The sequence below is a fragment of the Phalaenopsis equestris genome, unplaced genomic scaffold (assembly GCF_001263595.1).
Source record: "Phalaenopsis equestris unplaced genomic scaffold, ASM126359v1 Scaffold000060, whole genome shotgun sequence".
Taxonomy (NCBI): domain Eukaryota; kingdom Viridiplantae; phylum Streptophyta; class Magnoliopsida; order Asparagales; family Orchidaceae; genus Phalaenopsis; species Phalaenopsis equestris.
In genome coordinates this window covers 239,441-264,531 of record NW_018164502.1, presented here as the reverse complement: position 1 = coordinate 264,531, position 25,091 = coordinate 239,441, and the positions used below count along the sequence as shown (strand labels likewise).

General features: G+C 35.2%; 1 protein-coding gene across 3 annotated transcripts in view; it reads left to right on the top strand.

Moving 5' to 3' along the window:
* The window catches only part of LOC110019516 (polyprenol reductase 1-like), a 70,646-nt gene that overhangs the window by 31,354 nt on the left and 14,201 nt on the right, over positions 1 to 25,091 (top strand). For 2 of the 3 annotated variants that reach the window (XR_002293457.1, XM_020717200.1), the window contains exon 4: positions 15,659 to 15,754. Coding sequence is in view for 2 of the 3 variants with exons in the window: in XM_020717200.1 (XP_020572859.1) it covers positions 15,659 to 15,754 (96 nt within the window). In the remaining variant the exon portion in view is untranslated. The remainder of the gene's footprint in view (positions 1 to 15,658; positions 15,755 to 25,091) is intronic. The other variant, XM_020717201.1, reaches the window with a different exon arrangement.

Below are 25,091 nucleotides of genomic sequence, written 5' to 3'. Positions count from 1 at the left end.
CTAACCTCTAGCACTTAATAGGTGGGGTCAATATAAGTAGAGTAGCTCGTGAAGAGTTTCCATAGGACCGCTTGATCTTAGGGTTGATCCTAGATATTGGTCTGGAGCTGTTCACTCACTGTTACTCACTTTCACCTCATTCATAGCCCCCAAATCAAATCAAAATTATTTTGAACATTTTCCAAACACTTCGTGACAACTATCCACACCGTTCTGGTTAATTGAGCTCGAACTAAGATTTTGAAGGTAATCGGATCGTGACGCATTTTTGACCCGATTGTCGACGAGGTTGCCTAAACGACTTCGGATGGCGAAATGGACTGCGCCAACACGTCCGAAACGTTGATTTTACCTAGGGGAGACATTTGTTTCACTACGACGACACACTTGGGAGAAAATACACACGATGGGTGTTATAATAATAATAATGATAATAATAATAATAATATTATTATTATTTCATATACTTGATGCCCCTCTCCCTTTTTTCTCTAAAACCCGATGGCCCCAAACCCTAATCTCCTTCGTTCGGTTCGGCCCGTCTCTCGCCTGTCCCATTAAACTCCCGCACTCCTCTCGCTTGTCTTGCTCGCACGCCTGACCGCAGCGCAGACTCCCCATTCCTTATCACTGCCGCAGATCCTATCTCTGCGAGATCTTACCCTCTGCCTCTCAAGCCGCCCGCATGGAGTGTTTGCTCCGCTGGTTTCCTTGAGCCGTTTGCGATTTCTTGATCATTCTTTCTCTTTCTCTCGTCTATATTAGGCTTTACTTGGAGCATTTCAGGGGCCAAAAATTTCTGAGAGGGAGGGAAAACTCTGCAAAAATTCTTTCTCACCTTCTTCTTTAGTTCCTGGTGCTTGGGTTGACCTCCTCTTGCTGTTGGAGAGGAGTTCGAGCTAGGAGGTGTTTCTCTGAAGTTTTTTTATTTTGGTTATGCATTAAGGAGGTACTTCTGCCCCCTCCTCTGTGCCTCTCTTTCTTGCAATTTTGTTCGGCTAGGGCTGTTGGGAATAGCATTTATGGACGGGTATGGCATGCTAGTCCAATGTGCTTTATGTATTTTGAGATATTCACCATTCAAGCATATGAAAGTAGGATTTTTGAGCATGTTCTAAGAGTTAGTTCTGACTATTTGCTAGAGTCAATGAAAATACAACATGTTATTGGCTGCCTTCTTTTTGCTTGAAATACTTGGAAGTGGCATAGTGTTAGCTTTGAAATGAGATTTGCTCCTCTGGAAATGCATGTTGGAATGAACTATCAAAACTCTTTATTACTATTACTCCTGTTTAAAATAAGTGTTGGAGATCTCGCTTTGCTTTTCATATATATATGGGGCTCGGTTTAGCTCTTGTGGTTGCTTCCTTCACCCGAAACTTGTATGGACTATAAAAAAAGGGGGTTTATTTTGAAAGTTACTTTGAGCTTATGTTGAAGGCATGGTGTTTGGTTTATCATTACTCTTTTTCGTTCAAATATTGGTTTAAAAAAAAGAAGATAATTTTTGGAGGCCTTGAAATGTTGGCTTTGAGGTTTATGCATACTTCTCTAATTCTTGTTATTTTTCCCATATGAAACACATGTTGAGGTGGATTTGTTTTGGCCTTGAATGACTCGGTTTTGGCTTCCTGCGGCTTTTCCCTGCTCGAAATACATGCCATGAGAAAATTTCTTTAATTTTGAAAGTCCTATAACTTGTTTTAATGGCTTGATTTAGCTCCTCGTAGGGCTTATTGCCTGCTTAGACGTTTGTTGGAAATTATCTCATGCTTGGAATAGTTAGGTTGGTGGCCCAAATATGTTCTCTATGCTTTTGTTCTTGTTTAAGATGTATATTGACCCCATATCTTGATGTTTCAAAGGCATGTGGGTTGTTCTTTTTCTTAGGATGGCTCGGTTTTACCTTGAGGTGGCTGGAGTTTTAATTTCTGTTAAGGCTTTGGTTTTAATCTATGCTCGGGCCCTGTTTTGGCCTTGAATGGCTCGATTTTAGCTTCCCTTGGAGCTCGGTTTTGCTTGCTTTGGCCCTTACCCGAGAAACTGGTTTGGAGGGGGGGCCTGGTTTCGTTTGTCCCGGCCTTTACCCGAGAGCTGGTTGAGGGACTATTTTGTGCCTTTTTTTTCTGCTCCTACCTGAGAGCTTGTAGTGGAGTTGGCCCGTGCCTTTTCTTAGTCTTACCCGTGAGTTTGTTGGTGGGTCATTTGGAGGTATTTGACTCTTTATGTTGGACTTGATTAGCTTGAATTTTATTGATGAATCAAGTTTGTCATCCCGAAATTTATAATCGTTTTATTCATCCTCTTATGTATGTCGAGGGAGCATAATAGCCACTGGTGGTTCTTTTTGGTTGCCTTGGTCCTTAGCAGTTGATCCCTCTCTTTGTTGCTTTGGCCTAGAGCCTTAGCAGTTGTTTGTCGACCCTGGCCGCAAGCACCTATGTGGTTTTAGCCGGATGATTTCATGCTTATTTGATATAAGGAGCTTTTGATTAAACCTGGAATTGAACTTTTTTTCTATTTAGGCATGATTTTGGAAGTGTGAATGGTTGTCGTCCCTGAGTTACTTTCCTTTTGTTCGAGTTGTGAAATCTGAAAAACTTTGAAATTTTATTTTGGAAGAGCATAGGGTTGATCTAAATTGCTATCATAAAGGATGTTTCAGGAATTTGACATTGAAGTTGGGATATTGTTTGAATGCAGGTTTGGGTGTGTGTGGATGAGGTTCAGATTTGGATGTATAAGTACATATAGGTGGTGGAGACGTGGGTATCAGTGTTATGTTAGTTCTGGGCCCATTTCAATCTATTTAAAATAAAATTTGGAGACGATACTCTTCTTGGGTTGATCTAGTTATATAAAATTTGATAAGATGATATCCTCTGGATTGATTCAAGGATCTTGGGCTCTCCTTTTCAGATCTTTTTGAGGGTTGCTCCACTCTTTATTTTTTCGATCTTTTGGATGAATCAATTCTTCCTCTCTCTCATCCCCATTTTTATTCTTTTTTCCTTGCTTCTTGGTTCGGTTTTCAGTGCTTATGTCCGATACATAAGTGCACACATATAGCCTTTTGCTATATGTTAAACCATCAAGTAAAGTCGCAAGTAGGTCGGTTTTGTTTTGGGGCTTAGGGCGATGATGACAAAGACACGCCGGTGGTAGAGCAACATGATATCTTATCCTACAATACTAGGACTCAATTCTGAGATCTGATAAACTGTAGGATGAAAGTATCATTCACCGATATAAGGCTGGATGGAGACCCGTACCTTCTTAGGTTGTTGGTGGTCTTATGCCCGACATGGTAATCAACTCGTGGATAACTATTCTTTTCTTAAAACTAATAAGAACAAATACAATGTTTAATAAAATATTTTCACTACAAAAATTGATACAACTTTTCTTTTGTATGCCTGAAATCTATATGAATGTTAAAAATAATAAATTTTAAATATATATCACAACTTGGTTGTCCACTTGTTGATTACCAGTTCTGGGCCAAGGAGTGCCCTCCTAAATTAAGTCGACTCCTAATATATATATATGAGCCTAGCCTCGACCCGAGTGCTTGCGGTCCCCTCTTCTCGGACTTTTTTTCATATGTTTTATTGAAATTTTTGGACAAAGCACTCATGGTCTTTTCTCCGGGATTTTTTTCGAGGTTTTAAGAGTTTTATTTAAATTATTACCCGTCGATTTTCTCGAGTTTTCCGTCATGAATTATTTGTCGATTTTCCTCGAGTTTTCCAGGTGACGTTTCCTTTGTTGTTCACTTTCTCATTCCTTAAATTCTATTGCTCTGCTCATAACTGCTATATCAATTACACTTTACACTTAAAGGAGCAGCGGGTCTCCGAGGTATACATGTTTGTCTTACATTTGCAGCGCTTTATTTTACAACACACTTTACTATATCTTGTCAACTGTACATTATACTGCCTTCCTTTGTTATACCTGCTACTGCCTCTTTTGCACACTATACCTTAGAATAGACATACAGTAGTTGGTTTATAGGAGGTATCCGACAGCAGATCGTTGACTCAACAATTACATGTACACTTAAAAGTAACATCAAACTCAAAGGTGCTACGGCTCAGAGCTCGGAGCTGGCATTGTGGGTAACACGATCATCTTCAACAGCAAAATCTATCTTCAACAACAAAATCTATCTTCACCAGCAAAACCAACAATTCCTTAGAATTAAACAACAATCCATAGGATTTTGAGGTTGTTCGCCTAGTGTGACATAAATCCTCAACTTATCTTTAGGCAATTGTACAACTCTGTTATACAATATAAGTCCTAACTCTCTTTAGGATTCCGAGATTGTCGTTCGTCACGATCTAAATCCTCACATCTTCCAAACTATTTGTGTGATCATTTCATACGAATGTAAACCCTAATTAATAAAATTGGCAGGATGAAACACTTAAATAATTTCGAACCAGAAACCAACCCATAGGATAGACTGGGAAGCCACTGAGGTTCTCATTCGAATCTGTGGCATCCCCCAATTTTTCCTCTTTTGGACTCTACAACAAAATGTTCCAAATTTGAGTCATTCCCGTTTCACACCTCTTTGTCCGATTTCGTCGAAAAGTCCTATTATTTGCCGCATTTGAAGATAATATTTTCTGATTTTTATCGAGAGGTTTTTTAGGTGACTTTGGTTATCTAAGATGTAATTAACTACAAGGGCTGACTTGCCCTTATAGGAAGCTTTTCCGAACCCAGCTTAATATAAACAGGGAAAATTGTCGGCAAATAAAACGGTTTCGCAGACCAAACAAACGCCATATATTTATTAGTTTATTTGATCGAGCCTCATCATCAAGTCTTGTGTTTATCATTCGGGATAGTTACATCGTTTAAGGTATAATGCTCTTTCGTTTAAACTATGAAAAATATGAGGTCGGTTTGATTTCATATTTTTTTCTAAACTTAAATTTGTATGTAAATTAAACGTCCTTCCGAAGCGGGCGACAAAATTTTGATTCCGGCGACCGACAGCTTCTTACGGGCAACTCATCAACTTTTTAGTGCTGACAATTAACTAAATAAATAAATGTAATATGTATATATATTCTTATTAAGCGTTGAATAAATAGATGCTAATATGATATGTAATTTTGTTTTAGGTACCATTTCTAAAAGTATAATTTTTGAAGAAATGAATAAGCAGGTTTCTCAATAAAGTTGGTGGTTATGTTTTTATTTTGCAATAATTATTCTTTTAGATCAAATGTGATTAGTTACATTTAAAGCTTTGTACGCATCTCGAAAATTTTCAATTCTTACCAAATCTTTTTTCTCCATTTGCAAATTTTCATATCTTATATGATTATCTCACTATCGCTTGATGTCATAATCCAACTGACTCCTCTTATGACCAAGCAATGGTGCAACAGAGGTGGACGATTTTGTTAGACGTAATTATCACCAGCACAAGTTCTGACTTGCACTAATCATAATTCAGTGAGTAACAAATTGATTTCACTCAATCATCACTAATATTAATAATCCAATCCAATTCAAAAGTTATTCGAATATACAACACACGAAAGCGTGCATAATAATTTTACCAAAGCTAATACAAAGCTGTTAAAAATAAAAATATGAAGATATGTACCCTAAAAGTTTTTGAAATATTTTCAAAATTTTGTATAATATTACATATGACTAATCGCCACAGTGCTTTTTATCACTCCCTTAAAAACAACAACATACGGGAGTAAGCTGTGAACTTAGTGAAATAACAATTGTTAATATAAGATTTTATAGACGAAATAAAAGCAATTGCATGCTCAACTATGTGTAATATGAATGACTTTAGTCCATAACAAACATACTTTAATAATAAAAAAAATACACAAATAATGGTATAAAAGCAATAAACAGGAAACAGCCTTAACAAGCTTGTATATCATTCATTCATTTCACAATCATATGAGTGTCTTTAATTATCTCATATTCAATATTTGTCATTTTAGAAATATCAATTGTACTTGCATACTCTTTGACTTAATTCATATCAGTTGGTCGACACTCTGTTTGTTGGCTACACAATTGACAATTGCTGATAAATGTTGGTCATCTCCCAATATAAAATTATCAACCACCACCTTGGTACCAACAAGTCTGTTCCAGTCGATGGCTATGAATTCTATAAATTTCTCTGTTTTCTTTCCCAGCACATCGTATTAGTATAAAAGTTCTCCTATCACAACACTTGTGATAGTACTTGATCATTCTACCTTTTAAAGATCATTTTTCATAGGCATATGCAATTGTATAGATATACCTGCAAATAATTTGTTTAATAATTATACCCACAAATTCAATAAAAGGAGTAACATCAATAAGATCAATAGTGTTAGCTCGAATTTGTTTCTTCGTAACATATGCAGGTATTCGACAATATATACAAAATTTTAAATATAGTTTCATATCAATGTATCGCATGATAATCCTATAGAAAGATATATATTTTTTTAATTTAGTACATGATTTTCTCACCTAAATTGATGTGCAGTTTCACGATGAGTTTCCCCATGCTCGTCTCATGCTCACTGTATAGAGTACGCTGCCTAGAATTACAAGTCCTACTTACAATTTTAGGAATTCTTAATTTAAATGCAAATTAATACATTAAAATTCTTAATTGATTCTCAACTAATTACCCCTTTTAATTACTGACAACTTTAACTCAACCGGCTTCCCAATCTGCTCGGTTTATGATGAATCATAACAAATAAATTGGGATAAGTTAATTAATTCATAAGTAGTATTAATTAAGTATTTATATTAATATGTATGCACACACATTCTTTCGAAATAAAATAAAATATCAAAACCAAAATCTTACCTCAAATATCAAATTTCTTCCCAATTTCTTCCAATGCATATTTTTCTTCATTCCCTTTTCCTTTTCCCTTTTTCTTATTTCCTTTTTTCTTCCCTTATTTTTTTCCCGAATTAAAGCTACCTGGAAGGGGTCTATTTGCATTTAAAAAATTCTTACCTTGATTCTTCCCAAAGTCCCAACCCGAGAGCTCCATTAGCAGCTTCCACCTTCTTCCGCTCGATCCCCTCTCCCGCGACAGGACTGAGATGGGAGAAATACTGAGACATGTTGGAAAACAGGAAAAAATACCGCTTATACATACCATATGCATTTGCCTAAAAATTAATCCCAACCATCCAAAAGGACATCATGCCGCTACATGTCGCGGAAAATGGAATTGCTATAGTGTTGGGCACTGAATTGGCTAAAATTGGGTATTACACTTGACTTGATTAATTCATCCGTTTGATGAAAGAAAATAATCTGATTTTAGTATCGATTGAGGAATCAATGTACTCGTGTATGTAAATGAAAATGCAAATAATTTTCTACATTCTTAGGTTGTTTTTGAAAAGATTATAAAAATAGGGCAATTTTATGATATATGTATAGCCATTGACATGTGATGGCTGTATTTTATGATAAATTAAATTGAATTATGGAAATTGTAACAGGAAAATTGAACTACATGATATTGAATTCTACTTTTTGTAACAAATTAGCATATACTATATTATTCATACAAATTATTTTCTAAATTCTTGAATTAATATAATTTATAAACATATTTAGCCATTGAGTCTTTTGAACTCATATAATAGTCAATGAATATCTTTAGGTAGAACTTCTTAAGTGGAGTGTATAATATTAGAGATTTTATGGAGAAGTATCAATAGATAGCTATTGTATTAAGTTTCTTTTATAGTAGTTGTAAATTTGGATGCATTTTAATTTTTAAATTTTTGGATATAGTTGGCTCTTTTGTGTATTGGGAGATTTTTTATATCTTTTTAAAAGTGAGTAAATGTGTATTGGATTTAACACTTCTATTTCCGAGTCCCAAGCCCCAAATGCTAAAACGGAGGGTTGCGTTATGTAGTCGATAACCAACGTGAAATTTATTGAAAAATCATGACATGTATCATTTAAACCATTGTGTAAATGGTAGAACGTCCCCTGCAAGCCATGTACTGTATTGCTTGAATACAGTGAAAAATGTGCAAGGCTAGCTTTATTGCCCATGTGCAGTGTCAAATAAGCAAGCTTCCTATATTACGAACGAATCTATGTAAAGAAGTTGGTCCGCGAAACTAATATTACGATTGGATCTTAAATATAAGTACTCTCACATGTAAATGAATAAAATTAGTTGATTTTATGGTTCATAGGAATGAGTTTGAGAAAAGGTTAAGGAGATTGATAGCTTAGGTCTTAAACTTTGGTATTCAGGCAAACGTCTCACTAGAAATGGTGTAGGGGTAATTATAAGTAAAAATTTGAAAGATAATGTTGTAAAAATGAATAAAATTGGAGATAGAATTATAGTCCTAAAGATTGTTATTGATCTAAGATTTTTAATGTTATAATTGCTTATGTTCCTCAAGGAGGTTCGGAATGACTTAGAAGAATTAATAAAAATGATACATTTTTAAGAAAGAATTTTTATTGAAGGGGATTTAAATGTACATGTTGGTAGAGTGGTGGAAGATGTTAGAAATATTCACGATGACTACGATTTTGGAATGATTAATGAAGAAGATAGAACCATTTTAAAATTTTTTCTTAGCGTATGATTTTGTGATTGATAATACTTTATTTAAAAAAAAGATAAACATATTATTACTTATAATAATTAGTCTAATAAAACACAAATTGATTTTTTTTTACTAGAAAAAAAGATCGTCGAGAGTCTAAAGATTGTATGATCATTCAAAGTAAAAATTTAAGTACTCAATATCAATTATTAATTTTGGATTTTAAGTTGAAGAGTTGTAAGATAAAAATACAAGAAAATATTGTCTTATAATTAGATAAGGGCACCTCAAAGACACTAATAACATTATTTTTATGAGTGAACTTCAAGTTTCCAAGATTTGATATGTTCAAAAAGATACAAATTCTATGTGAGATAAAGTAACATACGATTAAACAAGTGACAAAAGATGTACCTGGAGAATCAAAAGGAAAAAAAATTGTATAAATAAATATAGTAGGTGGAATAATAATATGCAAGACAAAATAAAATATAAAAAGTTGTGTTATAAAAATTGGTTTAAATGTAAAAGCTTATAAAATTGGGAAAAATATAATGTGGCACATGAGGAGTCTAAGTAAATAATTTATATATATATATATAAATTAGTCAAATAAAGAAGAAAAAAAGTAAATATTTAATTCAAGTAAAATATATTAGAGATGAAAATAAAAAAGTGATTTCTTAGAGATATTTAACATAGGCGGGTGAGCTATTTTGATGAACTTTTTAATGAAGTTTCTGAAAATACGATTGATCTTAGTGATTTTAATAATGTTAATAATAATAAAACGTTTTATTTTTACCGTTGCATTACTAAAAATGAAGTTGAGGAGGCTTTAAAGAAAGCCAAGGGTGGAAAATTAGTATGATATGATGACATACCAATTGAAGTGTATAAATATTTAGTAGATTTGATTTAAGAGTTTCTTGGCTTACTAAACACTTTAATATTATTTTGAAAATTAAAAAAATGCTTGAGGAGTGGAGGAAGAGTATTTTGGTCCCCATTTTTAAGAATAAAGAAGATGCACACGAGTGTGTAAATTATACAGGAATTAAGTTTATGTGTCATACTTTAAAATTATGGTAGAGGGCAATTGAATATAGTTTAAGACGTGATAGAAATACTTCTCATAATCAGTTTGGATTTATGCCGGTCAGGTCTACCATGGATGTTATACATTTATTGAGAGATTTGATGAATATGTAACAGAGAGAATAACGAGGATCTGCATATGATTTTTATTGATTTAGAAAAAAAACTTACGATAAGGATCCAAGAGAAGTTCTTTGGAGAGTTCTAGAGAAGAAAGATGTTGATATAACTTATATTCAAATCATTAAAGATATGTATACTATAAATTTTACTTGTTCAAACAAAAGAAGGATTGACCAAGTATTTCCTTTTTCAATTGGATTACATTAGGGATTGACTTTAAGCCCATATCTTTTTTCTTTTGTTATGAATGTTCTTACTAAACATTTACAGGAGGATGTGCCTCGGTGTATACTTTTCACTGATCATTTCCTTCTCGTGGATACACTAGAGAAAAAGTTTAAGAAAAACTTAAATTATGGAGGTTTACATTGGAGTCTGAAGGCCTTTTTTTGAGTAGATTTAAAACTAAATACATAGAATGTAATTTTAGTAGTAGTAGTTCTAGGCGCAGTAGTGTAACTATGTGTAATTAAATCATTAAAAAATGTGATTGTTTTAGATATCTCGGGTATGTAGTTCAAAGTGACATCGGCAGATTTAGTAGAATTCAAGTTGGTTGGTTGCAGTGGAGCAATGCATCGAGCCTATTATGTGATAGAAAAGTTTCGCTCAGAATGAAAGGAAAATTTTATAAGATGGTGGTAAGATCTGCAATGCTCTATGGAGCAAGATGCTGGCCTTCAAAAGAGAAGCATAAAACAAAGTAGAGTGTTGCTGAGATGAAAATGTTTAGGTGGATGAGTGTAATGGAACTTAGAGATAAAATGCGAAATGATTATATCCGGGTTTGGTGTAGCTTATGTGACAGATAAGATTAGAGAGTGTCGTCTTAGATTGTTTAGTCACATTTAACGCTGACCTTATGATCCTGTTAGGAGAGTAGAAGTTTTGGATTTGACTTATGTGATGAAAGACAAAGGTCGACCTCAAAAGACTTGGGCAAATTGTATAAGAAAATATTTAATCTGTTAAAATTAAATAAAAATATGACACTCAATGAGACACAATGACGAAAAAGGATTCATGTAGTCGACCCCCCATTTAGTGGGATAAAGGCTTGTTGTTGCTGTTGACCGTTAGTTCTAGCTTTGATATTCTAACTTTCGGGTCAAATCGTGAAATATCGACCACTTGCAACCCAAATAAAAAATTCAGAGAGCAAAAGTGGACTATAAGTATTGGAAGTTACCAATCAAGATTTTTGCTTTTTCATCGAGGACACTTCTTATTGTTGGGATTTTGGGGAAGGCTAGAAGAAATTGTTTATTCTATCACTGGCATTTCCTTTGGATATCGAGGAATTTGCTCAATTATGCTATACAATAGTTGGTGTTTCTCGTCTCTACGTCTTTTTATTGATCTAGATTCATGACCAATGATAGGTCCTCCAACTCATAATTGTTATCACAATAACGATCGTGATGTTTTTCAGTCATATGTTATATACGAGAGTACTTATAATATTGACTTACTAGTGGATAAAAGGTTTTAGCTTTTATTTATCCGGCGGCACGGTAATCCGAAACAATCTTTTGCCATTCCTCTATCTTCACTAGACTTTAAGCATGGAGATCCACATGAACCACTTTCTATTTTCAAGTGTCTAGTGATTTAGTTCCATAGGTTTTTAAATTTTTTTCTTTCTTGCCATTGTAGATTTTCTTACTTTTCCTATGGCAGTTCTTGTTAATTGCCCGTCATTTATTTCTATCATTTTCTTGTTATGATATTCATAATTTTTTATTGTATTTTTGTGTGCCTAAAACCCTCTTTTTATGACCACAATGTTCTCTCAAAATTTCAATTAAAAGATTTTAAAAGTAAATGCCTGCTGAAAAAAAGGTTTACAACCCCCCCAAAAATGCTACTTTCGAAGACAAATGTTGCATTTAAGTTGCACAAACACCACGTTGCATAACTCAAGCAATCAGGTATCTAGGAGAGCAAGTAGGCTGATCTTAATATTTTGATGGCAAGATATATAATGAAGCTAACAAAATGCCTTCCACATCTACAAATGATAAATTTTGAAAACAACTGAACAAAGGACCAACAATGCACGTAAGCTACCTAGTAGCTTAGTTCTCCGAACTCCAAACCACTTCAAAATAAAGCTAGCTGCAAACACCAAAATTTTCAATTAAAATTGCAATTTCGGCCATGATCTATCTATTTTATTATTCATGTGTTCTGATCATCCTACATTATACTCTACCTCGACAAAATTCATGCATTTTATATGTGGTTTTTAAAAATTAATTATCTTTTGATTGTTGATTCTTGGAGATAAAAGACTTATGTGTGTAAATTCTTATATTTATTCAAACTGCTTTTGTGGAATAAACAAGTGAAAATTTTGTTTTTCCTTTGGCAGAATATTCTTGGTGTTTCATGTTTTATCACAACTATATCTTTAGCTTTAGTTCTAGCTATTTTTAGTTTGTCCATTCTTTAGTAATAAGAATTCTAGGAGGCTCATGTTCAAAATATATTTAGGAGTTGCATTCTCCTAGTCTTGTTGGAACTATTTGGGTTTAGCTTGATGGTTTTTTTTTTATTTCTTTCTATTGCGTGTTGCTTAGGTGTTAAACCTTTTTAAGTTATCTTAGGCCCCCCCTCTTTATTAATTCTTTGACTCAAATTTATCTATTGGTCTAATGGGTACATTTTCTATGGTGCCTAACTTAGTTCCATTTATAATTTCTTTATTTTTAATAGATGTCATTTCAACTGCTTATCTTGTATAATCATTCCTTAATTTCTTTCCTAATTGTGCTAAGTACATATGTTAGTATTCTCATTTTTTTAATGCTCAAAATAACCATTAATGAGTTTTTTTTTTTGGGTCCAATTCTTAGACTCATAAAATTTGCTGTTGAACTTTTAGGATATCCTCTTATTATAAAATATTCTTGAGGCACATCCCTCTAATTTATATACCCATCTTTAACTTTTGAAGTTATAAACCTATCTATACCCCCATTTCATTTGTAAAGGGTAAGCATACGGTGAAATGTGTCTCTGTCCTCTTCAAACTTTATTTGCGTATGTTACACTCCATACTTCTCCTTCCCCAATAAAAGTTGAACTTCGCTTTTTGTGTGTTTGCTTTTTCCGGCACTTGTTTGTGATCTGGGATTGCGGGCATCACATTCATTTAGTGCATCGTAACATGCCCCCATAGATCGCGCTGCTCATTTTTCCTGTGTTTGCATCACTTTCTTGCAGTTTAGCTCCTCGCGACAACCCGTCTTGAATCCATGTTTACGTTGTTGAGTGCTCTCTTTCAAGACGACGCCTCATGACATTCTTCTCTAGAGGCATTTCTACTAGGAATGCCACTTTCCCTTCCTCCTAGTCTTATGAGTTTTACGTTATCTTTTTCTTTCTTTTTTTCACACTTGGTGAAATTATGCTCCACCTGTCATCTTTGTCGCCATGCTTGTTCCCTTCCTTCCATCTCCATTTAATGTTTTGTCTACTGTTCCACTTTCTGACCCTATAAATCTTATTTTCCGTCGGTTCTTCAACAAGCTCTTTCATTCCCCCCTTTCTATTTTTGCAATTGAAACTCTTATTTGGTAGTCTCCTCATATCCTACTTATATCTCCTACCCAACACCCTTGGTCTTTTGTTGATGTTGTTGGCGGGCTAAATAATAGATTTTCTTCATCCCAACCTAACAATCATTTCCACATTTTCTTTAATCAAGATGCAATGCCACTATCATAAGCATCCTTCCACATATCAAGACAAATTGATCTTTATCTTTTCAGATGACGAGATCATTGAGCTCGCTAAACCTCTTAGCTTTTCTATTATTGACAATTTTTCTCTAGGTCGTCTGAATATCGGAAACCATCCTTAGCTTTTTGTCAGATTTAAAATTGTTTGAAACCCATTCTATTGGGCTTGTTGATTCTTGTCATATCATAATCAAAACTTACCTCAGAAGCTGGCTACCCTAGGCTTTTTTCTTTGCAGACCTATTATATTTATGAATTCCCAAGGGATGTGTTAAAATGGGCAACCATTTTTATTTTTTAGAGGAATCACCAGTCTTCGGCTACATTATTTCAACAAATTCTCACTATATTCGTTAGGACAAATATTTGTTAAATCTTTACAAGTCAATAATGCTACTGCTCTATTCTTAAGACCTTTGGCGGCCCTTGCTCTAGTTTTGCTATATATTACTTCTCATTTTAAAAAAAGAAGTGCGGATGGCTCCTCTATTCTTGGATATTGGCAGAAAGTAAACTTTGAAGGCATTCCATTCTATTGATCATCATGCAAATTTTTTATCATAATTGTTGAATGCTTCTAGGCTGATCCAAAATTAAGGAAGTCAATATTTAAACACAAAATGTATTACAACAGGATCAGAATCAAACTGCAATCAACTTGGATGCATTTCAATCTAATCAAGCCTGCAATCAGGAAGTGGTACTAGCATTTCCTTTGGGTATCGAGGATCTAGCTCCTTCTTCTCATGTAGTAGTAGCTTTTTCTTCTCCCGCACATTTTTACATTGATCCAGATTCACCACCTACAACATATCCAATTCCTCAAAGTTGTGATCACAATCATGAATGTGATGCTTTTGTCAAATGTTTTAGATGAGAGCATTCACAGTGTTAACTGGCTATGGATAGAAGGCTTCAATTTATATTTACCAGGCAAGGCAGGAATCAGAAATAAATTTATTGTCGTTCTCCTATCTTCACCAAACTTAAGCAAGGAGATCCAAGTGAATCACTTAACTTTCAAGTATCTAATGATTTAGTTCTTCAAATTTTTACTTTATTTCCTCCTTGCTAATGTAATTTTTTTATAGCAATTATTGTTAATTGCCTTTGATATACTTCTATCATTTTGTGTTATATCCTATCTAAATCCCCGTTATTATACATAATAGATCCAATATTTGTCAATCATTCACATCTTCTTATAACTTTATGCCTTAATGATTTTGCTTGATAATTGTTTACTTCCACACTAATTAAAACTGTAATCATTAAAATTATATATCATATACTTAGTCTTTATTCTATTAAATCTAACGTACTCTCTCTTTTTAACATTTTCTCTGATTTTTTTATCCTTCAACTTATTTTAGCAGATATCAGTTGTAATACTTTACTATCTAATGAATCTAAAGAGAACTGTCTTTTCGAGCATGCAAAGTTTTGTAATGACTATAGTCTATAGCTATAGTGCATTCACTTTGCTATTATCTATTTACTACAGCTCCATGGATTATGCTTAAATTATCGTAAATTTCCTTTTATTTTACTAGAACGTGTTCTTATGATTCATTGAAAATGAAGCTATGCACTTAGGGCTGATATTACTGGTTAGTTTTGAGTATGAGAAGTCTTAGGTTCAGCACATAGCCAAATAAAACTTGTTATGATTGGAACAGCCCTTTTCAAAGCTAAAATTGCAAAAATTTTTTTATCTGCTTACAATTTATGGAAACATTTTACATATAAGAAAATATCAAATGAACATGTCAATCATATGCAGCCTTAATGGTAAAGACATTCTTTTTGTGTGATGAGTGATATGTTTCCTCGCCCAGATTGCTAAAGTATCTGATATCTGTACTTTTCAATCAAGCATAGGACTTGTGGTGCAATATATCTTTTCTTTATCACAAACTGTTTGCTATATGCGATATTGCAATTCTTTTGGTCTTATTATATATAGTTATCTTTTGCACTTCAAATATTAATTTACTCCATCTCCTTCAACTTTGGTTATTAATTCTGAAACTATCAAAATTTTAGTTAATAAGAAAGCTATGTAACATAAAATTTCAAATTCTTTACAGGGATCTTTGCGAGAGCAGAGAGGAGCTGATGAATACATAATTCCGAAGGGTGACTGGTTTGAATATGTTTCCTGCCCACATTACTTTGCTGAAATAGTAATCTCATTCTCTAACTTTTGAAGCGGATTCTCTGCATAAATTGTATTTCACTGACTTGCATGATAGCAATCATTATTTTCTTCTAAAGCATCATGGGGAGGTGTTTCTCAAATTTGAAAAATGACCCTTAACCTTTCTGTTACTCAATCTGCTAAAGGAGAATTTAATGCTACCTAATTTTGGAATCTCTTGATTGGGATATGAAGATAGAAAAAGCTTATTTTCTGGTGCTAATAAACTTGCTGTGGGGATTTCCTGACTTTTTTTTTGTTTTTAGTTATTCTATTTGCAGGCAAAAACTATTGAGCTTGCTAGTTCGTTATTGAAGACTGATTTTGTGAATGGGATCGCATAAGTTATTACAGTATTTTATGTTGCGCGGATAATACAAATTCTTTATTTGTGTGAAATTTTTTGTGTGAAGTTTGAGGAAGAGCAGCCAGTGCAATCACATCGATATTGTCTGTTTCTTCCCTTTTCCTCTCTATTTAGATATCCTTCTTTCTTTTTATTTTTTCACTCTATTATATGTTTGAGACCTCTTTGTCACTCTGTTCTAATGGCACTCCTTTCTCAATGTGGTTTCATCTTGTCTGTGTAGATTTTTTTTCTCATTTGCTTGTTATTAATCAACCCATTGTTTCTGTTTTATAACTTCTCTATTGTTATGCCAATATTCCTGTGCGATGGTGACTTTTTTTGTTTTTATGTCTATGCATTCACTTAATAATCTGTTCGGATTTCATGTGTTTATTGGATGGATTGGAAACGAGATGATGATTTTACTTTATTTATTTGCTTAGCATTTTTATTTTTTATTTTCATCCCTCTCCAGTATCTATTGCTTATAAAATATTCATTTAAATTATTTTATCAAACGCTTTGTATATATTCTGCTCCATTATTTGTGTTACACATTTTAATTTGTTGACATTTCGTGCAAATAGCAAATATAGACACACACCATGTGCCTTAACTTGGGTTAGGAGCGCAAAAATTTCTTCCAGATTACCATAAGGAGGCATTTAACTTTAGGGGGACATGCACCACTGGCTAGGATATTACTTGGACACACCTTTTTTTTGTCTTGTCGGCAAGCTGTAGAAGTTAATCTAAATTAATTTAAAATTATCAAAAAGGAAATTTTAATTGTTTATAAATAATTTTTTCATTGATTTAAAATCTCAAATGACAATTATTTTTCCTTGATTTGCTCTAATGATGAATCTGCCTTATGTGATAAAACTCGCAAGCTCAAAGGATACACATCCATTTGTCTTGTTCAGATACGTTTCATCAAAGCAACAAAACACATTTTCTCCATTGTTGACTTGCAGTAGCTTAGACATTTGATTTGACTGTTTCATGTAGAGAAGAATAACTAGACTATCAATAGCTTGAGGTTTGAGCACTTGAGAAGTGCATAATTAAACACTTGCTAATGTTTTGATGTTTATTTTGATTTAACTTCATAAGCATATGCCAATTGGACTTTGGAGTCGGAATATGAATTATAAAATTATGGAATTAGGATATTTTTAGGATTTATTTCTTTATATTCAATTATCTTTGATTATCTATTCTATTTTAGAAATATTAAAAATAAAATATATGTGGCTTATATATTATTACTTAGGGCATATGCTCCATCTTGTGAACTGTCTTATTCCACGTTGACTTTCTAGACATTGGGTCTAATAGGTTGAGGAGGTGCACTGCGATTTCTATAAGGATACTTGAAGAGGTGAAAGTTTATGAGGAATATTTCTTATGGATTCATTGTAAGAAATTAGGGAACTCCATGAAAGATTTATTTCCAAGATTTCTAACTGGTTCATCTGACACATTAGATGTTCGATTTGGTTAAATATAGTACCTATCTTGCCCTTAACTTTGTCTTATTCATGCTCTAGATTTTCATTCTAATTTTTATACTATTCATCATTTGTTCAATTTATTCACACACATTATGGTAATATTTCATAGTCGCCCTTTTGATTAATGGTTGATATGAATGCAAAAGCAAGCACAAATAATGTATGCAATTCAACAAATAAGATAATCCTAGATGCAATATTCAGTCATGTATTGGTTTCAAATTTCAAATGCATGGATATTTTAGATATTGAGAACTCAATTTGTAAGATTAATTGAGAAAATTTTCAATCAATCCCAGGTTAGTTCATAATTAATCACGCAATCTTGATAAAAATGAATAACCTCACTAACTTACACACTCAATTGGTATCAAGTTAATCATAAAGTAGACATACCTAAAGTGAGGAGCTTTGCGTGACACTAACTTGCCAAGTAATAAAAGAGAAATACTCAACTCATAATGGCGATGATATCTTAATACCGAGCACTATTAATTTTTAACCTTTCTATTATGTGGTTGTTTGGGCTTGATGCAAGCCTGAAGAAAAGTTTGTCTAATTTAGGATTCATGGACAGATGTTTAGCTGACGTTTTCTTGCAATATTGATTAGGTTTTCTTTGATGGCAAATGGAGAGGACCTCTAGATCAGCAATTTGGGATGTTAATTAAATATTGAAGTTGTTTTTAGATTAAGTGGAGTTGTGGTTAGGAAGTTATGAATTTGTAATGTAGACTGGTTACAGAAATGGACAATAAGAGTTAATGATTTCCATTGAATGGGATCTGGTTTGGTTTTATTTAGGGTTAAAGGGGGTTAAGACTCTAAGAAGATGTTGAAGAACAAGACACGAGAGAAAATGATATGTTAGAGTTTGTAAACTTTAATAACTATAGTTGATTCACAAATCAATCTTAAAGCTGGTATCACCTACTCTTTGGAGACATAAGTTTTTGCATCCAATCATTTTTATTTCCATTAGAGTACTTGGGGTATAAATTTTTTGTATACTGTTTAAGAGAAAGGAGAGAAATTTTTAAAGAAATACTCCGAAGTCCATCCTTTAAAATTTATTCATAGGCTATAATGACTGTGCTCTCTCAACTTCTCTTCATATTTTATTGAATAATATTACTCCGATTCATATTGTTCTATTAAATATTTGATTATTTCTCTTGAATTCATAATTTGGGTTGATTTATATGGTTCCAAAATATGTAGGGTGTGCTTTGTTTGGATAAAATAAAAAATTAAATCAGTTAAATCAAATTTTTCTTATTTGGTTATTTTGGTTTGGTTGTTAAAGCATCAGTTCGATGTTCATTATAACTTTGACTTTCTTTAATTTTCTTATGATTGGTTTGGTTTTTCCTTTTATAAAATTAATCAAACCAAAAATTGAATCGTACTAATGTCTTCAAATATCAAATGAATAATAAATGAGTGATAAAAGATTAACATTTATAATATGTACTTGGTATTCTTCTTATTACATGTTATTTAGGCTAACGATAACTAGATTTATTATTAAATTTATTTTTATTTTTGTTCATCCAAAGCGAACCAAACTAATCAAATTATAGTTCAATTTGGTTTAATCTGCTTTGAAAATAGTGTTATCGGTTCAGTTTTTGGAATTTTACAAGAAAAACGAATTGATTTAGCTGATTCGCAAATTGAACCATCCAAATCAACGAAGAACACACAGCTAAATTTTTTTAATATTTAAAATGTTATAGTCAATATTATAATGCTCTTTCAATATTTTTAAAAAATTAAATAAAATAAAAGAATAAAATACAATGCTAATTGTTATGATTTTTTGACTTGAATCTGGTGACGACTTTTTGCTTGTCCCCCATTATTTTCTTTGCGTTCAATATAACTCTTCTCCTGAGAGTTAAAGTCAATATAGTCATTGGCGATGTTAGGCGGTATTTTTTTAACTTAATGAGCCAAGTTTCCTCTGAAGATGGTTGGTTTTTCTATTTCACCAATAATGTATATTGTTCATTTGTGTTGATTGGTTCTTCATCAATAATAATTGTACCTCTCTCCTATCTCCATCTCTGTTCCTTTTCATGATTTGTTGAGCTCTCAGTTGATGTCCCTTGAGCCTGCCAATATTTTGTCCCTCTCCTCTCTCCTATGTCCATCTCCAGGTGGACTGGATCCCACCCATACAAAATAATGTAACGAGTGGTTTGTGCTGCAGTATGGTATGAAGTATTACACTAGTATTCGGCCCACACAATCCACTTGTCCCCATAGCTTCGACCTATTCGATACGAAGCAATGCTAGTATGTCTTCACTCTTCTATTGACCAGCTCCGTCTGACTATCGGGTTGAGGATGATATGTTGTGCTTCTCTTGAGGACTCTTTCTTGTAACTTGAACAATTGCTTCCAGAACTTTTGAGGAACACCTTGTCTCTATCGGATACAATCGATTCTGGCACTCCATGCAAACGAATCACATCTTGTATGAACACCGTAGCGACTGAGAACACAATGTAGGGATGTCGTAATATAATGAAATTTGCATACTTGCTTAGACAATTCACTGCCACTAGGATCACTGGTAATCCTTTTGATCGCGGAAACCTTTATAGGAAATTCATTACACTTCTTCCCAAATTTTTTCCAGCAATGTTAAGGGCTGTAACAACCTGCATGGCACCATTATCCAGTATCTGTATCACTGTCACATATTACACTGCGCCACCATATCTTCTACATCTCTGCACATCCCCACCGAATAAAGCTTCATCGACAAACAACTTTATGTCTTTTGCACCTCAGAATGCCCCTTGATTGCACTGTCGTGAAACACCTGCAGGAGTCTGGGGATGTGCTCTGATTCCCTTGGTAACACGAACCACCTCTGGTTGAGTTGTTGCTGCACCCTCAAGGCATATCTCGGACGACTGTTCAGATCCTGTAGCAAATATGCCCTTACCTTCCCCAATCCTTCATCTTGCTCGCTCTCCCGCCTTAGTACTTCCCAATCGAGGACCAGGGGTATCGATAAGGTTGTCAGCTGGGGCTCCTCCACTTTTCTCGATAGGGCATATGCGGCTTTATTTTCTAAACTTGGTATGTACTGAATCTTGAAATCATATCCCAGCAACTTGGATAGCCATTTCTAATGCTCCTCAGTCACCATCATCTGCTCCAACAAATACTTCGAGCTTCTTTGATCTGTCCTGACAAGAAAATGTCACCCTAAAAGATAGGGCTGTCACTTTTGAATAACGAAGACAATAGCCATCAACTCTCTCTCGTACACTGATTTGAGCCTTGCCCTAGCGGCGAGCTCCTGGTTGAAGTAAGAAATCGACTGTTGGTCCTACGTGAGTACCGCTCCCAATCCGTATCCTCATGTATCTGTCTCTACCACAAATGGTCTTCTGAAATCTGAAAGTGCTAATATTGTTACTATTGTAGGGCCCCCCCCCCCCCCCCACACACACACTTAAAATTCCCTTTCAGTTGCTCTGTCAGTGTCCATGCTATTGTGTCATACCCCTTCACAAATTTTTGGTAGTATCCGGTGAGGCCTAGGAATCCCCTCAACTCCTTCAAGGATCTGGATAAAGGGTAGTCCATCATAGCCTCAATATTGGATGGATCTGCCACTACTTTTGCCCTGGTGATCACATGCCCAAGCTACTGCATCTGTAGCTGCATAAAGAAACATTTCTTCAAAGTGGCGTACAATAAGCGCTCTCTCAACTTCTCCTAGACTGCTCTACTGCAGATCAGAATGTCATCGAAGAATACCAGAACAAATTTCTTGAGGTAAGACTGGAAAACCCTATTCATGACAGATTGAAATGTAACCGGGGTGTTGGTGAGGCCTCGTCTTGAACATTGTCTTGTGCACATCCGTTGGATTTATCTTGATCTGATACCCCTATGTACGATCGATTTTTTTAGAAAATGACTGCACCATAATGCTCATCTAACAACTCATCAATCACAGAAATACGAAGCCTATCCAACTTTGTCTCCTTGCTCAAAGCCCTGTAGTCCACGTAGAACCTCAAACTATCATCTTTTTTCTTCACGAACAGGACTAAACCTGAGAAGGTTCTCACAATGGGTCTGATAATCCCAGCTAGGGGTGTAAACGAGTCGAACACGAGCGAGCTTAGGCTTAGCTCATGTTTGGTTCGTTAAAAACTATCACTGTTTGTGTGCTCGTTTATATTTCAAACAAAAAAAATGTTCATGTTCGGCTCGTTAAGCTAACCAACCGAACACGAGCTATTCACGAACAAAGAGTTATTTTGAAAACTCTAGTCACACAACCGTAGGATGTTAAGAGTTTGAGCGATATTTAAATCTTATTATTTATATTAAAACATCATTTAAATATAATTTAATATATTTCTATTCTATTTTTTAACTAAATAATTTTTTCGAGCCAAAACGAGCCGAACTCGAACGAACAAATCCTTGTTCAAGTCTGGCTTGTTTATATATCGAGCGCAAAAAAATTGTTCGTGTTTGGCTCGTTAACTTAGCAAACGAATTGAGCACTAGCTTCTTAATGAGTCGAATATAAGTTGTTTGCTAACAACGAGTCATTTTGAGACCCCTAATCCCAACATCGAGCATCTCTTGGATCAACTTCTCTATCTCATTCTCCTGAATCAGAGGATACCGATATGGTCTGATGTTGATAAGCGGGACACCCTCTTTTGATGTAATAGCGCGCTCGTGCTCCCTCGGGGTTGGTAACCCACTAAGCTGCTAAAAGATATTCGTAAACTTCTGTAGAAGTTGCTGAACCCCTTCGAAAAACTCTGCCAACTCGGGTTCTCAGACCTCCTCAATGCGATGCAACTCCACTCTCCATGTATGGACTTGACCATGGTTTTGAGCTCACCATGGTTTTGTATAAGCTAGCATCTTCTTTCAGCATCACCTTCCTTCCCTCCTTCTGGAACTCCATCTTCAGGGATTTCCAGTCCACCTTCATCTCCCCAAGCTTCTATAGCCACTTCATCCCCATAATCACATATGTACTGCCCAAGTCTAAGGGAAGAAAATCCTTTACCATCTGTAGGCTATGTAATGTCAGAACTAACACTTGCAAATTTCTCAACCTTTCTCCACCTTCCTTATTTCCATCATGGCGCTGAAACTCTCTGTAGTCACCAGTTCCAACCTTAACTGATCCACGACCTGATTTGAGATAAAGTTATGTGTCCCCACTATCCACCAACGTCACAATCGACTGTTCCCCGATCTGCCCCTTTACTTTCATGGTGTGATTCAGAGTAAGTTCCACAACTGAATTGAGGGACACCTTCGCTACATCCAATGGCATATGCTCCTCCACCACATTTTTCTCGAATTTGTCACCCTCTGCCTTCTCTTCTTGAACTAAAAGGATTCGAAGGGGGCGCTCCTTGCGACGATGTCCTGAAGCATATTTCTCATCACAGCGGTAACATAGTCATTTTGCTTTTTTATCCCGCACTTCTGCATCGGTGAGGCACTTGAAATTTTCTCGGTACCGACTCCGTACTTTTCTCCTTCGGCGTATCTTTCTGAAAAGACACTGTCTAGGTCCTCCGTGTCGTGGCCATCAAAACACTCTTGTATAATCCTCGTGTGTTGCCGACTTTGTTGGCTTTCTTCTCATGTTTCTTGTCTTCCATAATCTGTGTGAGCTCCATCATTTCCCTCATTTCACGTAGCCTCAATGGTTGGATGGTTGCTTGTATGTTGGGCTTCAGGTCTTTCAAGAAGTCCCCTTCCTGTTCTACTGCAGAAATTCCTCTCAACCTTCCTGACAGGAGCTCAAAAACCCAACAACTTGGACACCTTTTGATGTGATTCCATAACCGTTCCCTTCTGAGCCGGAGGATAGAATTGCTCGTGTAGGTGTCTTTCCCGAATGACTTTTAAACGCTCCAACAAGGAATCCTTAAACTCCTCCCTTGAGTCATTATATACCTTCCCTCCATTCATCTGAACCACGCTAGAGCCTTTCTCTTCAAACATAATCCTGCCGCCATGAGCTTCTGTTCCTCAGTTACCCGTCAATGTGCGTCTTCTCCTTTGAAGATCAACATCTTTAATTTTCTGACCCCTTGCATTTCCTCACCAACTTCCTCTTCCTCCTGTACTTTCCCTCTTGTGTCTAGGGTGAAACTCCCTCCTTTGGTCATAGCAATACCCCACTCCCGTTTTTCTCCTTCCTCCTTCGTACTCTTTTGTGCCCCTTGCACCATCTCTCCTTTAATTTTTGCCCAGCCCCCTCCATCGGACGTCTCCATTCCCCCTCCTTTTGGAGTCCTAAGCGGACACTGTTGGCGGTAGACGATGTCTTCCTCATCGTCCTCTCATTTGATCTCCTTTCCTGACCTGACCTAAGATTCCCTGACCAACCCTTGGTTAGGGTTTGCAACTGGAACGGTCGACATGGCCTTTGACTGCATCTCCATGAACTTCCTCATCATCTCTCGCATTGCTCATATGCTCTCGAATCCATCTTCCATTTGACTCACTATGGAAGACAATCTGTCCTGCATGGTGGTGAACCTCTCTTGTATTCCCGATCTGATTTGCCCATCCTCTCCTTTCAACACATCCACATTCTTGCTGCCATCCCTCTAAAATTTTGCTCTGATGTCAATTTGATACGTTCTGGAATCAAAATTAGCGAGCAAACAACGACGAAGTGACAATGGATAGATGGAAACAAACTCAAACGAGAGCCGCTCTTACGGAAGTAAAAGGAAAACAAGCAAGATACATTGATGATCTAGTTTTTAAGAGGTAGATCGTCTTTTCTACAACTCTAGATGTTGCTAGAAATACCACAAGAAGAAAAGAAAGCAATAGCCAACCAAACATGCATGGAAAAAAAATAAATCCTAGGTTATTCCTCTTAATATTGTCCTCCCACAACACTTCAAATTTTCCCCCCAAACTTACCTTCCAAACTCCTCCAATTTCTCTTTCTGGCATGCGTGATTAACGTCCTCGTGGACCCCTCCTGTTTGTTGGCTTCTTCAGCCGCTGGGTCCTCCGGATGCCGAGCCATTTAGCTCTTGGATGAGATAGGCGGGCTGCTCGCCTAATGTCGATCGGTCTCGCCTGGATCGATTGAGTTATGGGCGCAACAGTACTACAACTGCTACTTGTGTTTGAACAGGAGGATCAATTAAATATTTTCCTATTTCAGTTGGATTACATCAGCGATATACTCTAAGCCCATATCTTTTTGCTCTAGTTATCGATACTTTTATGGGACATTTACAGGAGGGTATACCTTGGCGTATCGTTTTGCTGATGATATCCTTCTTGTAGATAAAACGAGTAAGAGTTTAGGAAAAACTTGAATTATAGAGGTCTACTTTGGAGTCTAAAGGCTTTCGTTTGAGTAGAACTAAAATTGATTACATAAAATGTAATTTTAGTAGTTTTTGCTCTAGTGA